Source organism: Diabrotica virgifera, chromosome 1, assembly GCF_917563875.1.
Source record: "Diabrotica virgifera virgifera chromosome 1, PGI_DIABVI_V3a".
Classification (NCBI taxonomy): Eukaryota; Metazoa; Arthropoda; class Insecta; order Coleoptera; family Chrysomelidae; genus Diabrotica; species Diabrotica virgifera.
Window position 1 is genome coordinate 20,234,171 of NC_065443.1, and position 22,895 is coordinate 20,257,065.

The 22,895-nt window shown below is 34.2% G+C and overlaps 1 protein-coding gene across 1 annotated transcript in view; it reads right to left on the reverse strand.

The window, feature by feature from the left end:
- LOC114324608 (T-box transcription factor TBX20-like) overlaps window positions 1-22,895 on the reverse strand; it is a 247,831-nt gene that overhangs the window by 14,443 nt on the left and 210,493 nt on the right. Inside the window, exon 4 of the mRNA XM_028272475.2 lies at window positions 15,487-15,722. Coding sequence (XP_028128276.2) covers window positions 15,487-15,722 — 236 coding nt within the window. The remainder of the gene's footprint in view (window positions 1-15,486; window positions 15,723-22,895) is intronic.

The following is a 22,895-nucleotide window of genomic DNA, read 5'->3' on the forward strand; positions in this document are numbered from 1 at the left end:
GAGGGAGTGTGAGCCGTATGGCTAAATATGGACATGGAAGCAACATAGAAACAATATTACAAATATTTTATCGTTTCCATGTGTTCCAATACCACTTATAAAACGCCCTGAATACTATTTATTCGTTTAACTCAAGATCAAAAACGTCGTTTAAAATGGTAAAAGGCATGCAAAAAAAAATGAGAAAGATATTTCACAGAAGACATGTGAGGATCATTTTAATGTGAGTATGAAAATCAAACTCTATTTTCATCTACATATCAATTTAATAACTGCTTATTTTATTTTCACTTCTTTGCTACACAATGCAATAATAATAGAATGCAATTTTTAATACCTAATATAATATATTATATTAATGCAATATACTATATAATAGGTATTTACTATAGTATTACAAAGAACCTTGTTTTTAATACTAATTCTTTTTAATTCCTTCCGATTTTATGATTCCTTATAATTTTATCACATAATGTACCGTTGCAGCGTTGCAATACTTATCGCTTTCGCCCGTTTATAGGGACGACCAACAAACTGTCTGACGTCACAACCGATGCCGCCCGTTGAAAGAATAATTTAAATTCTGCCGTTTTTAATTGCTTATATTTATTTCAAAATAATAAAATATGAGTTTTTTTGTAAACTGGGGTTCTTTTAACAGCATTAAATAACGTTTATCAGTAATATTTTTGGAATATAATTTTTATACAAGTTCCCTATTGTCTTTTCACCGGACGCTGTTCTTTAGATAGCAGCTAAAAGGAACATTTAAGTTAGACACTGGTCGTTTTTTGGAGCAAATTATAAAGAAACGACAGGAAATATATTTTAAAAATGCATAACATTGGTCATCGCAGCACACAACAAATGAGTTACCTTCTTTTATAGCATGGAATAATAATAAAAGAAAGAACTGAGTTAAGAACTAATGAAAAGTTACGCAAAAAATTGCTCAAAACAAATAAAGATTCTACTGATAAATGGGAATCATTTGAAAAAAGGCTCATCAGAGATATTGCAACTAAGAGACACAAAAAGATTCATCCTTAGTTTCGCTTGGTCTCCACCCAAGAAATTTTTTATCCACCTGACGTCTGTCATTCTCGTAGCATGTCCCGTCCATTTCCATTTTTGCCTTGTAATAAGTTCGATTAAGATCTTCCACTCTGGTTCATCTACGAACTTTTTCGTTTCTAAAGGTATGTCTTAACCAAAGCAACATACTTCAACTTTTGTGTTTTACAATGTTGAAGCATTTCGGACTATATTGGTCATATTTTCGTTTTTCTATAGTTTATCTTTAAACCTACTTTCTGTCTTACTTGCTGTAGTTGCAGCATAAGTCTGGCCTCTCCTAAAGGCAAGCGCCCACAGACCCGCATCGTACGCAACGGATTTTAGTTTGCCTTGTACAGAAACTTATGTAACCGCGTCCACAGACCCGCATCGTACGCATCGGACACATGGTACGCAACGGATTTTAGTTTGCCTTGTACAGAAACTTATGTAACCGCGTCCACTGATCCGCATCGTACGGATCGCATTATCGGCAATCATTGTAAGGCAAACTAAAATCCGTTGCGTACGATGCGTACGATGCGGGTCTGTGGACGCTTGGCTTAAGTCGTCTTTTTTAAGAACAATGTGATTATAATTATATCGGAGATTTTTTAGTATCTTTCCATCGATCTTAATGCCTTTGAGCCCCACTCCAAGATTGTTAGAAATAGTTTTGGGGACAAAGTATATCCCTGTCGAAACCTTCTGCCAATTTTTTTCTTCTCAGCGATGCAATGAAGGTTTACATTGTTACATTTTCGTATACCTATATTTCACATACTATTCGTAAACCTGCGATCAATTCTACATTCTGACAGTGCTTTTAAGATAGCGACTGTTTTCCGTGTGTCAAATGCTTTGTGGAAGTCAACAAAAGTAAGAACAAGTGGTTTTTTATATTCAATACACTTTATCGAATAGTATTAAGACACTTCAGATGGTCATTTTGTTCCGTGGCCTGATCAAAATTCTGTTTGTTCTTCTGATAGAAATCGAGTTTTACTTCCAATCTCTTTGCCAGTACTCGAGTAAAAAGCTTATATAGGTGGCTTATATGCCCGATTTCACCAACGATACCTAAATATTTAAGAATTACCTAAGTGGGTTTAGGTACTTCCTACCTCTAAAACGGATTTCACCATACGATAAGAATTGCCTAAACCGCTTAAGCATTGCCTTACGTTAGGATACGGATTTCGATCTCCCTAAACTTTAGGTATTACTTATCGTTGACAGTCAGGTTATATTTTTAAAATTTTGACTAATGTACTTGTGACGTTTGTCAATAATTTGCTTCTTACCTTAATTTTTCTATTATTCTGTAATATTAGGTGTATTATTTGTAATTTTGTATTTCCTTTTATATGTATTATTAATATAATATGTGTTGGAAAATATAGAAAATCCTTTGGAGTTTTTTACAGGTCTGTTGACAAAATTATGGAGTCTACCTACTACCTAACAAACTAGTGTTGTGTTTCAAAAATCCATTCATGATATAACTAAAAGTTTGTCATTAAAAAATTAATAATAAAAAGCAATTTTCAACATATTATTTATTTTAAAATTATTTTATTAATGACAATTCAACTAACTTCAATTTTTCGTCATATGTTAAATTTACAACTCCATTTCTATTCCATTATTTCTATTCCACTATTCTATTCCACTATTTCCTCCATTTCACTGTACATTGTACATATTATACAGATAACATACAAGTCTATATTTATTATACATACTTAATGCACAAATAACTAACTACATACTAAATAAAATAACTATAACAGTACAAAACTGAATAAAACCAAATTGGCAAACAAACAATAATGACAAATAATCGAAAAAGTAAGGAAATGGCATCTTATTCTTCTTTTTATTTATCAAAAATAGTTCAAACGTACCCTAGGTAATACCTAGGAAAGCATTTCCTAGATAAGCAGTTATTTTAGTTGTGAAATGCGATTGTTCGTAAGTATTGACTTAAGAAGTTCCTATCGATAAGAAATACTTAATAAGGCAACTGTTTAAGTATTGTTGGTGAAATCGGGCATTGTAAGCTAACGGGCCTACAGTTTCCAAGATCTAATTTATCTCCTTTTTTATGAAGGAGGATTGTACCGAATTCTTCCATTTATTTGTAATATTTGTATTATGCAGACATAGATTAAAAAGTGTTTGGGTTCGTGGCATCAAAAGTGAAGCAACTAGTTTAATTGTCTCAATGACTGCAACATCTTACAGAGGAGCTCTATTATTTTTTATATATTTAAGAGCATGTTGAATGTACTCCCTTGATATATCTGCTTTATCTTCCGATCCCACATTCTATATTTTTGTATAGGATGTTCGATGAGCTTTGGAATAACTTGACTTTTAGGTAATGTTTCATAGAAACTGTCCACTGAGAGTATATGTCCATTTTTGTCTTGAAGTTTGATGATTTCGTTTTTGCCATTTTCTCTTTTTCTTCTCAATGCTTTCATACTTCTGTTTTCTTCTATAGTTTTTATAGTTTTCTCATTCTTGTATTTGCTGATAACATAACCCTCTAAAGCTATCAGAAGGGATCTGAAAAAAGTAGGTACCTACTTATAGAAAACATACGAAAGAAACAAATGACAATTGGGAGCAAAATAGTGTTGAAATTTCAAGTGTTCCAAAAGGATGTGTTGTCTCCCACCTCTACAAGTTCTTTTGTAAAGTTATAACTCATAGGCCCCAAGCAAGGTTAAGATTAATACTATCACTTTCGCTGCCTGCTCGTGTGTGTGCCTCCTTATCAAAGAAGGCTTTTGAATGCGCGTAAAGCAATTAATTATCTCATATTTAAAACGCTATTCGCTGATGGTCATATTACCATTACGGAACTTATGTTCTTTTGGATAAAAATTATGTAAAAGTTGATAAAGTTGATGGTTTTTTAAGTTTTTACAGATGTACAAAGCCGCTATTTGTTCTACCCTATTTAATAATGACATTTCATAAAAGCTTAAGAGATAAATTAGTACGAGAAATTTATAAGTACGAAATTTAAGTACGAGTAAAGAAAATTTGTTAATAGCTAAACGGTGTCTACTCGGACAAACTTTGATGTATGGGAACGCTGGAACAGGGGAAGTTTTAATTGTGGAACAGGTAACAAATTTGGAACGTCAGACTACAAAAAGTTGTCTACTTTATCTAACAGAACTTCCAATTGATTTGTTACCATTTCATTAAACTCTCATGCAAAAAATCAGACTGGTGTTTATCACCTACTGGGCATTTTAGTGAGTAGAACACGAAGAACATGTCAAATGACAGAAATCATGTTGGTTAGTAATAGCAATCTCATTTTTTGCATGAGAGTTTAAGATAACAAATCATTTGGATATTCTGTCCGATAAAATACATGGGACGTTTTCGTAATCTGACGTACCAAATTTTTAAACTGTTCCACAATTAAAACTTCCCATGTTCCAGTGTTCTCGTACATCAAAGTTTGTCCGACTAGACATCGTTAAGCTATTAACAAATTTTCAGCTTTAAATTAATCAACTTTTTTTTACGTGGGATCCAGGTCTAAAAACTTATAATGACAATTCAACAAATTATATTTTCGAGTCTAAAATATGTATAAAAAATTCCGCTCCTAGCTAGCAGATGCCGCTAGGCACCTACTACCATCACGTTAGTTGCAATCAGGGGACAAGTAGACTGGGTAATTTAAACTTGGTTTAGAATTAGCAACCTATGCATTCTCTGATGAGCCTCTAATAAGATATCGTCGATAAGAGTGCTGGTTGCGCTCTCTGAACTAAGTAAAAATTAAGACAGTTTTGGTTCCGCATCGCAACTGAATAAAAATGGTAGATATACATTTTTATTTTCTATTATATATGTCCATTTGCCGTTGGAATTTACCCGCTGGACAGACGGGGTTGTGAATTGCAAATTATATAGTGTTGCCCAAATGCAAGACCAAGACGAGACTTGGACAGTCTTGGTCTTGGTCTTGCACCAGTGCACCTGGTCTTGGTCTTGGTCTTGGTATTGCACTCCCAGTCTTGGTCTTGGTCTTGGTCTTGCAGCAAGAGTCTTGCAAGTCTCGCAGTTACCCACTAGCATATTGCTATTTATTAATAGACAACTCACATTAGGTGGGTTTTAACCCACGATCTAACTAAACTATCCCTGCCTATACTCTAACTAACTGGGCTATCTACCATGTCCCACGGGAGTCAGTATGTTTCTTAATGGTCTCCTAATGCCGCCGATATTATAGTGGTAATTACAGATTGTTGCCAGATCTTGTGTTTTTTTGAAAATATAATGAACTTTCGTATTTCGAATAGAACACCCTGTATATTTTTGCATTTTGAACCATAATAACTACTAATTAATTTTCATGTAATATTTCCTATAAGTACCGAAATGCCGTAATTTCTGAGTTATTTCTATATTTATTTAAAAAAAAATTAAACAAATTATAAAAATCAATTGTTTCAGCCCTGGCTGACTTATTTTAGGTTCTTTGAATCATATGGAACAAAAAAGGTCTTTTGTAGTTTTTGTCTAAAGTTATTCGTTTCCGAGTAATAAACAATTTAAAACTGAAAAAAATTGAAAAATGACGATTTTCATGGCTCAAAAACACAAGTAAAAAATATCATTTTCGAAATCTCGAAGTGCCTAAACTGAAGTTTAAACTTTATTTATCAGTTGTCGATAAGCAATTTGTTTATTTCATTTTAAAAAACATTGTTTTTTAGTTTTTAATGCAGCCCGATCAACCATCCTCTCATAAGTTCTTCATTAACAATAAAAAAACAATGGCAAAATCACACATCGGCCAATATCTCTTTTTATAATATAATAACAAATATCTCTTTTTTTGAAATTTGAAGGTTTTGTAACATTTTACCGTGCGCGAATGGACTATACAGGGTAGCCAGGCATTATCTTATCTAGTGCTTTTTCAGCAAAAAATTTTGTTTGGCCGATTGATCTAATATCTAATTGCACACCTTGCAAACAGTTTATAAGTAGACGTTTAGTCTTTACGATATGGATAAGGAAAAACAATTGAGTGGTTGTCCGTAACTGTAACAGTGGATATTGGATATGGTATTCGTATTATATTTTTATCACCTTATAGGCGACATACTTCTTTAAAAGTTTCAATGCGATATTATTGTACACACAACACAAGAAGATTATTTTATGAAAGGTTGCTATTCTCAAAAGACAATTGCTCAATTGTAATTAATTTCGGAGCGAAGGCGTCGTCTGATATTAGGAAAGAATGAAATATTTTATTTTTACATTGTATAATATTTTATTATGACCTCTGAGTACGTATCCAATAAATAAGTGTTCATATTTTTAATTCGGTATGTATGTATGTTCATCGTATTGTTCATAATGGGAATAAATCCAATTTTCCAAATTTTTGTTACATATTTTTTTGTATCTCATAGTCTCTAAGCATATACCCGAACATAATATACAGGGTGTAACAAAAATACAGATCATAAATTAAATCACCTATTCTAGGACCAAAAATAGTTCTAATGAACCTAACTTACCTTAGTACAAATATGCATATAAAAAAAGTTACAGCCCTTTGAAGTTACAAAATGAAAATCGATTTTTTCTAATATATCGAAAACTATTAGATTTTTTATTGAAAATGGACATGTGGCATTTACAGTGAAATTTGTGCACCCCATAAAAATGTTATGGGGGTTTTATTCCCTTAAACCTATCCAAACTTTTGTGTACGTTCCAATTAAATTATTACTGTGATACTATTAGTTAAATTCAATATTTTTAAAACTTTTTTGGTTCATAGTATTTTTTCGACAAGGCAGTTTTTATCGAGTTGCGGCTTCTTTTCTAATATGTTTACGTAGAGATTTTATGGGGGTTTTGTTCCTTTAAACCTCCCAAATGGTTGTGTACGTTCCAATTAAACTATTACTGCGATACCATTAGTTAAACACAGTGTTTTTAAAACTTTTTTGCTTCTTTGTATTTTTTCGATAAGGCACTTTTATTTAGATGTGACTTCTTTTTTAATATGGTTCAAAATATACCTAAAAATGTAAATCATAAATAAATTTTCCTATTATTATCAAGTCTCCATAATCGTACTTAGCCATATCCAGATGAACATAACATATATGTGGCCATATACAAATATGTGGTGGACTTGACAAATAATATGCAAAATATCTCGACAAATACTGACTTTTCGAAAAAGTACCAAGAGACAAAAAAATTTTTAAAGCATTGTGTTTAACTAATGGTACTACAATTATAATCAAATTGAAAATTGAAACGTACACAAAAGTTTGGGGGGTTTAAAAGAACACCCGATGAAATTTTTATCGGGTGTCTAAATTTCACTATAATTTTTTCTTAAGATACTGCTGCCCTAAGAATGCCACATGTTCATTTTCAATAAAAAATCTCCAATAGTTTTCGATATATTGGAAAAAATCGATTTTCATTTTGTAACTACAAAGGGCTGTAACTTTTTTTATGTGCACATTTGTACTGAGGTAAGTTAGGTTCAATCGAACTATTTTTAGTCCCAGAATATGTGATTAAATTTATGACCTGTATTTTTGTTACACCCTGTATTATTCCATAAAACGACACTCAAACTGCAAGACGCAAGAGTCTCGCAGGCTTAGTCTTGTTCTTGCTCAAGTCTTGCACGGTCAGTCTTGGTCTTGGTCTTGCTAAAATAAGGCGGTCTTGGTCTTGGTCTTGGTCTTGCTAAAACGCAAGAACAAGACCAAGACTGCAAGACCAAGACCGATTTTGGGCAACACTAAAATTATAGAATTCCCTAGTGTCTTCTTTGCTTCAGCATCCATCTGGCTTGCAATTGTTAGAAGCCGTGGACGTGTTACCAGGAAAATGTTCCAATAAGTTTTCAATCTAATCTTATTTTAAATATTTTATTAAGTTGAAAGCTTTGACTTAAATTCTTCTTTAAGTTAAACAAAATATAAGGGTTAAAAAAATAAAATTTTCCAAAAGTATCCAAATTCTTCTTTAATTACTTGAGTTTTTTCGAATTAATGTTCTATAATGTAGAAATATGAATACATCATTTATTCTGGACGACAACGGCCGTTAACCTATCTCTGGCTCTCGTGCGCCTCTCGATATTTCTTGAGCTGATGCCCTGAATTGTAACAGGATATCAAAATCAGCTCATCACTAAATTGAAAATCCATTGGAACCCATTCGCCATGAGCTTCAGGGATTTCTCTCGATTCAACGACTTTGACGGGTACGGATTTATGGTATTTTACAAGTTATGAGAGGGATGTTTCTACCAGGATCTGAATATATTCTCGTTATTGCTGAGATGAAGTTTATCGTTTTGACGATATTTAACGTGTTTAATATGCATTCAAAGAAAAGTAAAAAACTTCAATAAACGAAAAAAAAAAAGAAAATTGAAATTATCCAAAATGGATAAAAATTTCAGAACGTTTTCGGTTCTGTCAGATTATCGTCAGTGAAAACATAGTCAGTAATACGTGTAATAACCTTTAGATTATATAGGTTAATAAATGTACTCAAAATTCAAATTAAAACGACTTGAGGTTGATGTTAAAAGATTTTACTTTAAGGGAACATACTGAAACAAGGACTATAATATAGTCCTTGTTATCTATGTCCTAGGGAAGATACCAGCTAACTTAATTCATTCTATCAGTCACTTAAAGCACCAATTCGAACTATTTATTTCTTCTGAGCATTGTATTATCAAGGATCTGCAGTGCCTCTTCCTTATGGTGGAAGTGGAGTTGCTGCTTTATTGCGTACCTCCTGATACCTATCTCCTTTGACTGTTCTGATTTCTGTGAAAGTAGTCATTATGAAAGATCAACAATGCATCTACAATGCACGTCAGGATCTTGTTTTGAAATATTTGTATTATATTAATATTATTTTTAACTGCACACCCCCATAGTTCTATGCCATACATCCAAATGGGCTCTATGGTTTGTTTATAAATTTATTATATATTCTTCTTTCTTCGCTCTACAACTCCAAATGAGTCTTGGCCACGTTTACTATTTTCCCCCTCTCTTGCCGGTGTCTTGCGCAATAATCTCCTACTGTTGCATCCCCATCTTACGTAGATCGTAGATCACTCTTTACTGCACCCTTTCATCTTTTTCTTGGGCGACCAACTGACTCTCTGCCATCGGGAGTTGTTCATAAGGTTGAATTTATTAGTCTTTCATCATCGCCCAAGTTTTGCTGACGACCAAATAATGATCGTACAAGACGAAGATGACCTCAGTTTTATGATGAGGAAACTGGAGCAAGGAATATACAAAGAATGGGATGGAAATAAACCTAAAGAAAACTGAATACCTAACAACGGAGAATAAGTACGGAAATAAAACAACTGGAAATAGACGAAGGTAAATAAATCAGAAGAACAGATAAGTACAAGTATTTAGGTTTTATAATATCATGGAACAACTGAGGAAGATATAAAAAATAGACTAGGACAAACAAGAGACTTCATACGAAAATTGAACCCGATACTGTGGGATAAGAACATCAGCATAAAAACAAAAATAAGAATATATTATAATACCATGACAAGAAGTATCCTCACTTATGGGTGTGAAAATTGGACAATAAATAAGAAAACCAAAAACAAAATAAGAGCAACAGAGATGGAATTCCTTAAGGAGAAGCTGCAGAGTAACAAGGAGAGATAGAATAAATAACATAGAGATTAAGAAAAGAATGGGAGTGAACTTAGACATAATAGACTACATCGAACAGAAGAGATTAACCTGGTACGGACATGCCAGAAGAGCAGACCAAAATCGTTGGATAAACCGAATAACAGAGTGGAGCCCGATAGGAAAAAGGAAGAGAAGCAGACCCCGAGGATCCTTCAGAGATGAAGTGGACGAAGCCATGAAGAGAAGAAATCTACAGGAAGAGGACTAGCAAGACAGAAAGAGCTAGAGAGAACGGTTGAGTGAAGGAATACAGTGAAAACTGTGGAAATCCTTAGTATATATTGTATCATCATTCGCGCTCAGTGTAGGTCCTGCCCATCCAGCGACTTGTCTTTATGTTCGTACAATTTGCCTTTATGTAACGTATTATGTTTTCGTCTCCTTAGAGAGCTGGGACAGGCCCGGCCCTAGGGAATTTGCCGCCCTGGGCAAGATAGGCGACTGCCTTGGTAGACCCAAAAACTCAAAAATTTCACCATGGCTCTTAATTTGTTGAAATCTATCACTTATAATGCATTAACGCTTATGTCTATAATTTTTAAATAGAAGTAAACTTAATGTCATTTTTCACTTTTCTCTTTCGTGCTATGACTGTGCGTCCGACTTTCGGATTCTCGATTTCTAACTTTGATGTCTCTTTTGCGTCTGTCAAATAGCCCTGCAATTTTAAATCACTTGTGAGGGACCTAAAATGGATTTTCGTTTTTTCTAATAAACTTACAGCTTGATTGATACACTCCCATATCAATACTCTGCAGTGATTTGCTGGCTACGCTGATGTGAAGCAAAACGTCATGTTATATTACCACAGAGCAAAGAAAAGTAAAATCACGAATTTGATTTGCCAAACAGCTTGCCTCATGAGCAACCATTTTATCGTTGTTTTTATTGATAGTCATTTCTACAAAAGCATTGTAGATTTCTTCAATTTGGTATCTGATGGGAGTAATTGCATCAATTCTACTTTCCCATCTAGTTTCGGAGAAAGGTTTCAATTTTAGTCTAGAAATATGATTTTTCAGTACAGCCCAACGATAAATAGATGCTGAGAAAAAGTTGTAAATTTTTGTCACTAAGGAAAAGAAAGAAACTGCAAACTGTGAGGCTTTAGCAGCATCGTTCACGACTAAATTAAGTGAATGACTAGGCTAGAACATGGGACAAAAAATATTCTAGGATTTATTTTCAAACTTTTGTTTAGAACTCCCAAGTTCTTCACTATCATGTTTGCCCCATTATCATACCCTTGTCCTCTCATATCTTCCAAAGGTATTCCCAGTTCATTAAGTTTTTGCAAAATAGCTTATGTAAGTCCCAAGCCAGTGGTTGCCACTACAGGCACAAATCCAAGAAAATGTTCTGCAATTTGTACATTTTGTGAAGAACAGGAACCTAAATCGACAAAACATACAATAGTCATCTGTTCCACTCCAGAAATATTAGGATGTACGATCTAAAATTATGCTATAATACTTTGCTGATTTTAAAAAGTTTAAAATTTTATTTTTGATTTGGTCATAGAGGAGCTGAATAATTTCGTTTTGAAAACTTTTTCCCAAGTAGTGATGCTGATTGTTACTACCAGTCGTTGTTCTCATAATGTGCTCTTGTAAAACAGAATCAAATTTTCCAAAGAGCTCAACAAGCTTTAAAAAATTACCATTGTTGTGATGAAAAAGTTTATCAGAATCGCTTTTCAATGGAAGACAATGCTGTGCTAGGAACTGTATGATTCATATAAGTCGTTCTATATAACTTTTCGCTGTCGCTGTGACTGTCGATGAGCTGGAGACTTAGCGTGGCTGGACAAAGTCAGACATATGTTTCCAATTATTATATCCATTTTCACCAAATTTAATTTTGACATTGGAAAATATTTTACAGAAAAACTAATACACAGAAGTATTTGTCTTAGAATAAATTAACCACTTTCTCTCAAGAGTTTCACCATTGCAGATTTTGTAACTGTAGTATGTAGTTGGTTGTAAATCTACGGGCATCTATCTAGAAATCTGAATTATCTTTTGGGCACATCTGAGCCTCTGCAACGGATAATTTTGGCGGGGGCCTCTTGTAACCAAAGTTGTTCTAACAAAATCATTAATTTTATTGGACCACTTTGCTGGATCATAATAAATAATAACATTGTTACCTGTGACAGTAGACAGTAGTAGTGTCATCAGTATCTGACGTAGATGCTGATGATTGTCCTAGATAACTGTCGTTGGACTGAGAGGGGGCGGCAGCAGATGTGGATGCTGATGATAGTCCTAGGTGACTGTCGTTGGTTTCGCCGCTTTTGTTCATAAATTTGTTTTTTTATAATATTAAAATCATAATTTATTTCTTTAATTTCAAAAATTGGCCGTCCTCTAAAATTTGCCGCCCATAAATTTGCCGCCCTGGGCGGCCGCCCAGTTCGCCCACCCCTGGGGCCGGGCCTGAGTTGGGAGTTCCTTGTTGTGTCTTTGCCTCCACTCTCTTGTTATCTCGTCTCTACAAGGCCCAAAGATTGTCCGGAAGATCTTCCGTTCCAAGACTAATACGTGAATTGTAATTTGATATAGGTACCTTTATTTTAGCTGTTTTTGAGAGCAATTTTAATTTAAGTAGCGTCGGAAGGAAATACGCTGTATTTCCTTCCTGATCCTAGCTGCCACATCTTTTTCATATAATAACTGTTTTCGGCTATTATCACTGCTCCCAAGTATTTGTATATTTGGGATAACTTCGAAATTGTATTCATTTATCGAAATGTTTAGCCTAATTCTTAGACTTGGATTTTTTGTAACTACCTTATACCTACCTGGTTTTAACTTCGTTAAGACCAGAGTTTTAAGGCTAATTTTCCTGGCCCAGCTTTGAAAAATGCTAAAACTTTTTTCGCATCTTTGGTGGATTGTGCAATTGTGTCGACATCGTCAGCAAAAGCCTAGCAGTACTTTCGCTCCCTTGCCAGAGAAGCCATTTATTAATTCTGGTAGTGCTTTCCTAACTGAGTATCCTAAACCGACATTGAATCACAACGGGAAAAGTAGATCACCTTGTCTTATACCTTTTCGATTGAAACTCATCTGATGTATACTGTTGATGTGGTAATTCCTAATGTGCTTACCTAGAATGTGCTACGTTGATGTTGCAATTCTAAATAAAACAAAATTTTTGTTGAAAATTTAACCACTTCAATTTTAATATAAGCTTATAGACAGTTAATATCGCACTGTATAAAGAAAAAAGTTAATAGCTCTATCTATTTATTTTTCTTCTGGCAAACCAACAACAGATACAATTAAGAAATTGCGCCTTTATGAAACATTAATGTGACGAAATGGAAGAAATGCGGCCATTAAATTTTTTATGACGTTGTTATGTTTTCGGAATGATTATTTTTGTATGTTGTTGCCTATAAAAGACAAAAATATCAGACTTTCTTGCTAATATTTTTTTTAGTGTTTACAGTTACCTTGGTGCTAAAACTTGTAGGTATGAAAATGAATGATTGAAATCGATGATAAATGCAGCAAAGATTAGATTATGTACAAAGCATAAAGGATATAAGTTGATAAAAATAAAATAAAGAAAAGAAATATCTTAGCAGGAGAAAATTATTAAAATCCCTGAAAAGGATACCTAAAACATATTTACGTAGCTCAGACATAAACTAACACAGACATAGCCTAAAACAAATCATACTCTTAATAACATAATCTTGATCGCAGCAAAAAAGGCCAAGAGAAAAATGGGTGCAAGACCAAACAAGAATATAAAAATGGAAGAATGCTTGCAAAATAAGAGGAAATATATGGAAAAATTATTCGACAAAGAACACCTGTTAAACATAATGTACTATGTTTATGGATATTCAGAACAACAATTAAATCTCAGCTGGCTGACAGTTTCGGCATGTCTTTGTTTTTATCATCCTACTATTATGTATATTGTTTTTCTATACTTCGCCTTTTTCTCTATAAGTACAACTTTTGCCCTATACATTTTTCTTCTCCGAAAATCAAATTTAATACTGTTCTACTTTTCCGCAAGTGAAAACGTCAATTATTCAATAAAAAAAGCTTTTCTCAAACGGCTTTTGTGAGGATTAGGTACTCAAAATTTATATTTAAAAAAAGCCATTCGTTTAAAAAATATAGTTTATCAAAAATAAAAACAATGGTGGGGTTATAGTGTCTGTAACCCCAGTACAAACGGAGAAATAGCTTGTTGAATCTTGGTTCTTATTAGTCAAACGCTAAAATTGCTAAGTTTCAATGAGACATACGAAAAAACCAATGCATTTTTGTTAGAAATCTCATACATTTTTTGTAGTACTTGAAAAATTCTTTATTTTTTATAAAAGTTCAATCCTAGGAGAGTCATGACAAAAATAAGGTGGGTCCGTATGTTTTTCAGCGACGAAAAACACGAAAATCACCCCTATTAACCACCCAAATTAATATTTAGCCCTTTACAATTAATGGTTAATTTGGAAAAAATCTTAATTTGAAAGGAGGGGAAGATTTGAATTTTTACATAAAATTTTGAAATAAATCCAAAACTACATATAGAAAAGAAAACCCCACAGTTTTGTACTTTAAAAAAATTTTGTGTAATTTCCTACCTATCTCTAATAATTTTCCATTTATTTGAAAAAAGGGAATTTATTGTAAAAATACAAAAAATCCTCTTCCCAATTCACATTTTTTAAATTATTTTCAAAACTAAGCATTGTTAACCATCCAAACGTCTGCAGCATACTACAAGTACATTAATAAAGTGAGTTGTAAAGGGGTAACCATTGTTTTTAATTAGGTTGGTAATTAGGGGGTGATTTTTACGCATTTTGTCGCTGAAAAAAATACGGACCAACCTTATTTTCATCATAACTTCCTTGGGATTGGTGCTAGAGACTTTCATAAAAAAAATGAGAATAAAGATTTTTCAAGTACCTATCTACTACAAAAAAAGTTCCATGATTTTTCCAAAAAAAAGTGCATGATTTGTTCATATGTCACGTTAAGGGGAACGGAGCAAAACGCAAAATTTTGACGCATGTCAAAATTTTCAATGTGTTTTAAATGTAACCATTTTCTTCGAATCCTGAGAAAGCTAATAAATATTTTTGAAAAATTTAAACGTAGAATGAAAGATTACATTATTACCGAGGGCCGAAATCCCTGAAAACTTCTATAAGGTTTATTTGAATAAGTTACGGGGTGAAAATAAAAGAGAAAATTTAGTGTGATTTTTAGTTGTAAATATTTCATTAAAAAGAAACTTTTTATTTATTCTAAGGGACTTTCGGCCTAATACTTATTAGTTTTCTAAGGATTCGAAAAAAAATACATTTAAAACACATTAAAAATTTTGACATGCGTCAAAATTTTGCAGTTTGCTCTGTTCCCCTTAAAACTTTCAATTCTCACGCTACGACACCGGGTTAACTTTAGCCAAACTATAGACAAATTTTGGTGTATATCGGTGTAAGCATTGAATGGACTAAATGCACTCTTCACGAACGCAGCAAGAGCAACTTTGCACATCTGCTAAATACCTATACAAAATTTAACAATATTTTTTAACAATTTACTTTAATTACTGTTATTCATCTGATTCGTTTAATAAAAACCATTCAAAAATTCTGAGATCAACTTACCTGTCAAAATCCGTCAGTCTCGAAGAGTCCCTAAATCCTTTCGCGAAGGGATTAGAATCAATTTTTAATTTTGTGATAAGCTGGTTTTGATACGCCGTTACGGCCGTGAACACAGTTTCGGGAAATATAAATGTTCTGTACTGTTCGGCTTCTAGATCGTTTATGGGCCCAGAATGTTCCCTCCATTTAACTAAATGAATTCGGGGCTGATACCGGTGCATGGAATTGAGAACGATCTGAAACAAAGCAGATTTAGATTAGTACAAAAATTTAATCTACTGGATATTTTGCGAGCAAATAAGCTTGTGATAGGTATATACAGGGTCTTTGAAGCTAAATGAAGCTAAATTTGGTCATGTTAACTTTTCCACAAAAAGAATATAACCAGTTATAACAATATATACCAGTTATTCAACAGTATCCAGGTATACATGCAGATTACTGCTAAGTATTTAGGTAAGTACATCTTTAGATGCCAAACTACTTTAGTACATTGGAAAGTATATCTTTTACATTGGAAAGTTCAAGTCTGGATAAAAGAAAAAAACTAAATATAAGATATCAAAAAATGTATTGACTAGTTTGCAGAATTTCATTCTGTCGATTCATAGTTTACAAACAAATATTGAAACCTGCATGGAATTATGGATGCCTACACTATAGGGGTGTGCTAGATCAAGCAATATAACAATAATACAAAAAATCCAGAACAAAATCATCATCATCAAGGCTTTTAATTATTCCGGATGGAATGCTTGCCGCTCTTACTTAGAGCACTCTGATTCGCTTATTGCGGCAAATCACTCCGCATTCCACTTGTATGTTGTAAAAGTTTGTTGTATGACTTGGCTTTCGTTACAATTTTCTTCCAGTCATGTCGATATGTGCGTAGTTCCCTCCAGTTTCTCACTTTCAGAATTTTGATATCTCTCATGACCTGGTCCTCCCATCTCACTCTGGTTCTTCCCCTTGGTCTTTCAGTTTCTGGTTTTAACCTGGTGATCTTCTTAATCAGTAGGTCGTTTTTCCTTCTCTCCATGTGTCCCAGCCACCTCAGTCTTTGCGCTTTAATACATCTAACTATATATCTTCTCCCTTCATTATGTCTCTTAGTTCATAGTTCATTCTTTTTCTCATTTCACCCTTGTCCATTATTATCGGGCTTATAATCTGTCTGCGGATTTTCCTTTCGAATATTCTCATTTTTTCTTCATCTTGTTCTGTGAGGCACATTGTCTCAGCTGCGTACGTAACTACTGGTCTGATTGCAACTCTGTATTTTTTCAGTTTTGTATTTCTGGATAAGTTCTTGTCTTTCATTAGCCTATGCTATCTCCAGTATGGTTTGTTACCTGTTAGTATTCGATCCGTCCAGAACAAAATACTGACAACAATTTTGAAATTTGAAAAGTAGGTATGTTACGTAGGTACATACTGTGCAATAACCAAATTTTGTAAACTTGTATTTGTTGTAAAATTAATCAATATTTTGGAACTTCTATTGGAATTTAACTTTTTCTAATATTATTTAATTTTACTTGAAATTAAACTTTGAGTGTCCGGGTAATTTTGAGAGGCAGTGTATATTATAACTACAACTAATTAGGTTAAGTTTAAATAAATTAATAAGTGGGTATAACGACTCAAATATAAGGACCACACAAATAATTAGCCAGCAGATAACTACAAAATAGATTCATAAATCACATAAAACGTCAAGTTTTAGTTTGATGATAAAAGAACTACCTAATTATTTGATACAACTTCTTAATTTAGAATTAATAATTGATAAAAGTGGGCGCAAACAACAACAACCTGTTTTAAATGAGAGGCAAACAAAAATAGATGTCGCTAGGGGAGATATGCCTGAGACGGCATACTGGCTGAGATGGCATATCACGCGTTTTTCGTAAACTATTTCAAATTTGGTGCCTAGTGTGACAGTTTTCAGTTCCTCAAGTTAGAATTTGTCATCATTGCTGACCTTATGCATGTTAGTTTTATTTTGACAGCAGTAGCCTTTGGAATGTTTAATAAATACTTAGGACAAAATATTTATTGGCTTTTTGTGTATCACATTATAATTCGCGAGTCTTTACACCTCTTCTTCTTCTTCATGTGCCGTGCTCGATTATCGAACGTTGGCTATCAAATTGGCTATAGCAACTTTGTTAACGGCAGCTCGGAAAAGGGATGCAGAGGATCTGTTATACCATTCTCTCAGGTTTTTAAGCCATGACGTTCTTCTTCGACCTGGACCTCTTCTTCCGTCTACCTTGCCTTGTATTATTAAATGGAGTATATTATATCTCTCTGGGTGTCGCATAACATGGCCAAAATATTCAAGTTTTCGATTTTTAACTGTTCTGACGACTTCTGTGACTTTTCCCATCCGGTGCAAAACAACTTCGTTACGAACTCTATCCACCCAACTTATTCGTAGGATTCTTCGGTATACCAAAATTTCAAAGGCTTCCAATTTCTTGAGAAGAGTATCTGGTAAAGTCCAACCTTCGACACCGTACAAAAGAGTAGAGAACACATAACATCTCACTAATCTAATTTTAAGATTCAAAGTAATGTTGTTTCCACATAAAAGTTTCTTTATCTTAAAGAATGCAGCTCTGGCCTTCTCTATACGTATTCTAATTTCTTTGCTCATGTCCCAGTTCTCATTTAGATTACAACCAAGGTAGGTGATACTGTTAGTTCTCTCTAATTGTTCACCATAAGCTGTTACTACTTCCGGTTGTATTGGCGTCTTACTGACAACCATCACCTTGGTCTTTGCGGTGTTTAGCTTGAGTCCATATTCATCACACGTTGTGGTAATCCTATTAATCAGATGTTGAAGTTCTTCATAATTGCTCGCAGTTAACACCGTGTCATCCGCATATCTCAAATTATTAATATTGACGCCATTCATTTTGATACCACATTGAGCATTATCCACTGCTTTATTGAAAACAAACTCAGAATAGATGTTAAATATTAGTGGGGACAAAATGCAGCCCTGCCTTACTCCTCTTCGTATCTGAAGTTCTTCAGACGTGTCCCAGCCAATCCTGATGTTTGCACGTTGATGCCAGTAAAGATTTTTGATAATGCGTAGGTCTTTATCATCAATACCCACTTTCTGAAGAATAGCAATCATTTCCGTATGTTTTACCAAATGTATGTTTTTTCCGTTTTATTCTTAAATTTGCGTCTTTTTTCCATCAAATTCAAAATCTCTTCGTTCATCCACTGTTGCTTCTTTTGATTTTTCTCTTTGAAGTTTGGAGTTGAGTTGCTTATAATCGTTTTGATTTGGTTCCAATGATCCTCGATGGATTCTTGTTGTTCGCTATTCTCAAAATTGCTCTCTAATTTGTTTGAAATCCCCTGACTGTTGTTTCTAATAAAATCGGTATCCAGTTTGTTAGAGGATCGTTGTTGTTTTATCCGTTTAAGTTTTAATTTTATTTCGGCTAACAATAGATTGTGATCAGATGGCACATCGGCGCCAGGATAGGTTTTTACAGACTTTACTGCATTTCTGTAACGCTCACTGATGGTTATGTAGTCAATTTGGTTTCTTACGATATTATTGGGGGTATCTGCTGGAGATTTCCACGTATATAATCTCCTTTTAGGTAATTTGAAAAAGGTATTCATTATACATAGATTATGTTCTTTGCAAAATGTTCTTTGATTTATGTTCTTTACACCTAAGTTAAGTTTTTAAAGTTTGTGATGTTCTTTTACCTTATGCCTATCACGCCTGTATCGATTTATATCTTAAAAATGTGCTTAAGAAAAATTAGGTTAAAAAAACGGTCTGCAATGTTGCCTGAGATGGCATAGTAAGTAAGAGGATAAGATGGCATAGGTATGCCATCTCACCCTTATGTGTTTTTCATCATCATCATCCAGCCCTTTGCGTCCACTGCTGGACATAAGCCTCCCTCATTTTTGTCCATTGTGCTCTATTTTGAGCACTTTGCATCCAATTTCTAGACATTTTCTTGAGACCGTCAGTCCAACGAGTAGGTGGTCTTCCTACTCGTGTAGTGTGTTTTTAAACTACCTACATTAATTTTGTTATATCGTTACAGTTATGGGTCGTTTTAAGAGGAATTCTAACCGACAAAATCGATTCCGTCGATGTTGAGACAAGTGACGAGAGGAAGATGCTGGTTGCATTTTTTGTAATGGCCTCTTTTCATTATCTCGTTCTTGAGAAACTTGACTAAGATGCCAAATTTGTGGCAAGTGGTAATATTCCGAATGTGCCGGTGTACCCAGTACCCAAGACTGCAAAAAAAATTATTTATGGCTTATTTCGAGATTAGTGCCATTATTTCAAGGGTATGCCATCTTACCCACATTTATGTAGGTGAGATGGCACATGTAATACTTTAAAATTTATTTTTTCAGAAAAAAACTATAATATGTACCATGTACCTTACCTTGTTAAAACATAATTACGTAAATGTTCCTAGCACTGACTTTGATTTTTATTTGTCTAACTCTTTCTGATTATCGATTACGAAACATTTTAAAAAAGGATGCCGTCTCAGGCATATCTCCCCTATAGTATGTGATCTACCGTTGTGTTTCTGTTGCAGCTTACCGAAGGATGCGGTGTATAACCTGTACGTAGGTATTAGGTATTATATTACAGTGCCGGCAAAAAGTCTTTACAAAGTGAATACAAGGCATAAATCAGAAGAATTATTATTTTAGTCTTACACATTAATACTTTCTAAAATCTATTTACTGTGTTAATTTAGACCTGGATCCCGCGTACCAAAAAAAGTTGATTAATAGCAAGTGGAAAACTTGTTAATAGTTTAACGGTGTCAAGTCGGACAAATTTTGATGCGTGGGAACACTGGAACAGGGGAAGTTTTAATCGTGGAACAGGTTAAAAATTTGGAACGTCAGACTACGAAAACGTTCCATGTATCTTGTGGGAAAGATTACGAGAACGTTCCATGTATTTTGTCGGACAGAATTTCCAATTGATTTGTTACCATTTCATTAAACTCTCATGCAAAAATCAGACTGGTGTTTATCACCAAGTGGGCATTTTAATAAGTGGAACACGAAGAACATGTCAAATGACACGAATCATGTTGGTTAGTAATATGTCTGATTTTTGCATGACACAATTTGCATTTGCACAATTAAAACTTCCCCTGTTCCAGTGTTCCCGTGCATCAAAGTTTGCCCGACTAGACACCGTTAAGCAAGTCACTTACTGTCACCTGCTGTTGCGTTTAGTAAATTTCAATTTCCGACTTATCATCAACTTGTTTCGTATGCTTTAAACCATGACGCACGGGTAGAGATTCAGGGACTCAACTGTATGTTTTTCACAAAAACACTTAGGTATAATAACTGTTTTTTGGTGGGTTTGTTGTTTTCTAATTTTTTTACCATGATCTCTTATTGTCACTTACATTATCATTCTCTTTGCCTTATCCCTATGTGGGGTCGGCTTCCCTAATTGCATTTCTCCGCATAATTCTATCCTGGGTCATATCAATATTAATCCCCTTTACCAACATGTCCTACCTTATCGTCTCCCCCCACGTCTTCTTTGGTCTTCCTCTCCTCCTCCTTCCAGGAATCTGCACTTCAGCTACTCTTCGTATTGGATGATTAACGTCTCGACGTTGAACATGACTAAACCATCTAAACCTATGCTCTCTCATTTTGGCATCAATTGGTGCCACACCTAGACTTTCCCTAATATACTTATTTTTAATTTTATCCTTTCTTGTCACTCCACTCATCCATCTAAGCATTCTCATCTCCGCCACATGCATTCGTTGTTCCTCTTTCTTTTTCACTGCCCAACATTCAGTTCCGTACTTCATAGCCGGTCTTATGGCTGTTTTATAGAATTTTCCTTTCAGCTTCATTGGAACTTTTCTGTCACACAACACACCACTCGCTTCCTTCCACTTCATCCATCCAGCCCTAATTCTACTGCATGCATCTCCATCTATTTCTCCATTACTTTGTAATACTGATCCCAGGTACTTAAAACTACATATTGCTTTTTACAATCAGTTCACCATCCAAAGATACCATTTTATTTGTAGTAACTCCATCTTTAAATGAACATTATAAATACTCTGTCTTTGTCCTACTAAGTTTTAAACCTTTTTCCTCCAGAGCTCGTGTCCACTGTTCCAGTTTTTGTTCTAAGTCTCTTTCACTATTTCCTACTAACACGGCATCATCAGCATACATTAAGCACCATCGAATGTTACCCTGTAATTTCGCTGTTATCTGGTCCAAAACTAATGAGAATAAATATGGACTAAGCACCTAGCCTTGGTGCAATCCTACTTTCACATGAAATTTATCAGTCTCTCCCACACCTGTCCTAACACTAGTCGTTACTCCCTCATACATATCCCTCACAATCTTTACATATACACCAGGGACTCCTTTCTTATTGAGTGCCCACCACAGAATCTCTCGAGGAACTCTATCATATGCTTTCTCAAGATCAATGAATACCATATGAGCGTTTGTTTCTTTACTCCTGTATTTTTCCATCAACTGCCTTATAATGAAAATTGCATCTGTTGATCTGCCCAGCATAAAGCCAAATTGATTCTCGGATATGTCGGTCTCTTCACGTATCCGTCTATCAATTACTCTCTCCCATACCTATTTTCATGGTGTGGCCAAGCAGTTTTATAGCCCTGTAGTTTGTACACTGCTGTATATCTCCCTTGTTTTTGTAGACAGGTACTAGTATACTGCTTCTCCATTCGTCTGGCATTTGTCCAACTTCAATAATTCTATTAAATAAACCTGCTAGTCACCTTGTTTCTGTCTCTCCCAATGCTTTCCATACTTCCCCAGTAATATCATCTGGCTCTACCGCTTTTCCTTTCTTTATTTTTTGAAGCGCTTGAGCCACTTGCTCCTTTGTTATTTTGGTGACCATTACTGCTACTGTCTCCGTTGACTCCACAGGCTGCATTATCACACAGTCACTTATCTACCTACATTATGTCTTCTACCTACATTATGTCCAAAAATGATCTACCTAGTCCATAATTTTACATAATAAGCCTACGTTTTATAATTTGTCTTTACGCAGAATTCTCAGAATCCTAAAGTATCTTCATATTGCATAGATGTTTCATATAGATTGTGCACTCATTATTTGACATTTTATATCAAAGAACAAATTTTTTGCATATTATCAACATATTTACACAAAATCTATAGGTACTTATAAAATTTATCAAGCGTCAACAGCTTGTCTCCATTAACTCCGACACATCCGCAACTAATTCACCAATTACTTATTTCATGTCTCTCTCGCTTATATTTGATTTATATAAAAGGAAGTCTATCTTTCTCGTCTACCGCTCGGTAAAGAGTCTGTTGATGGG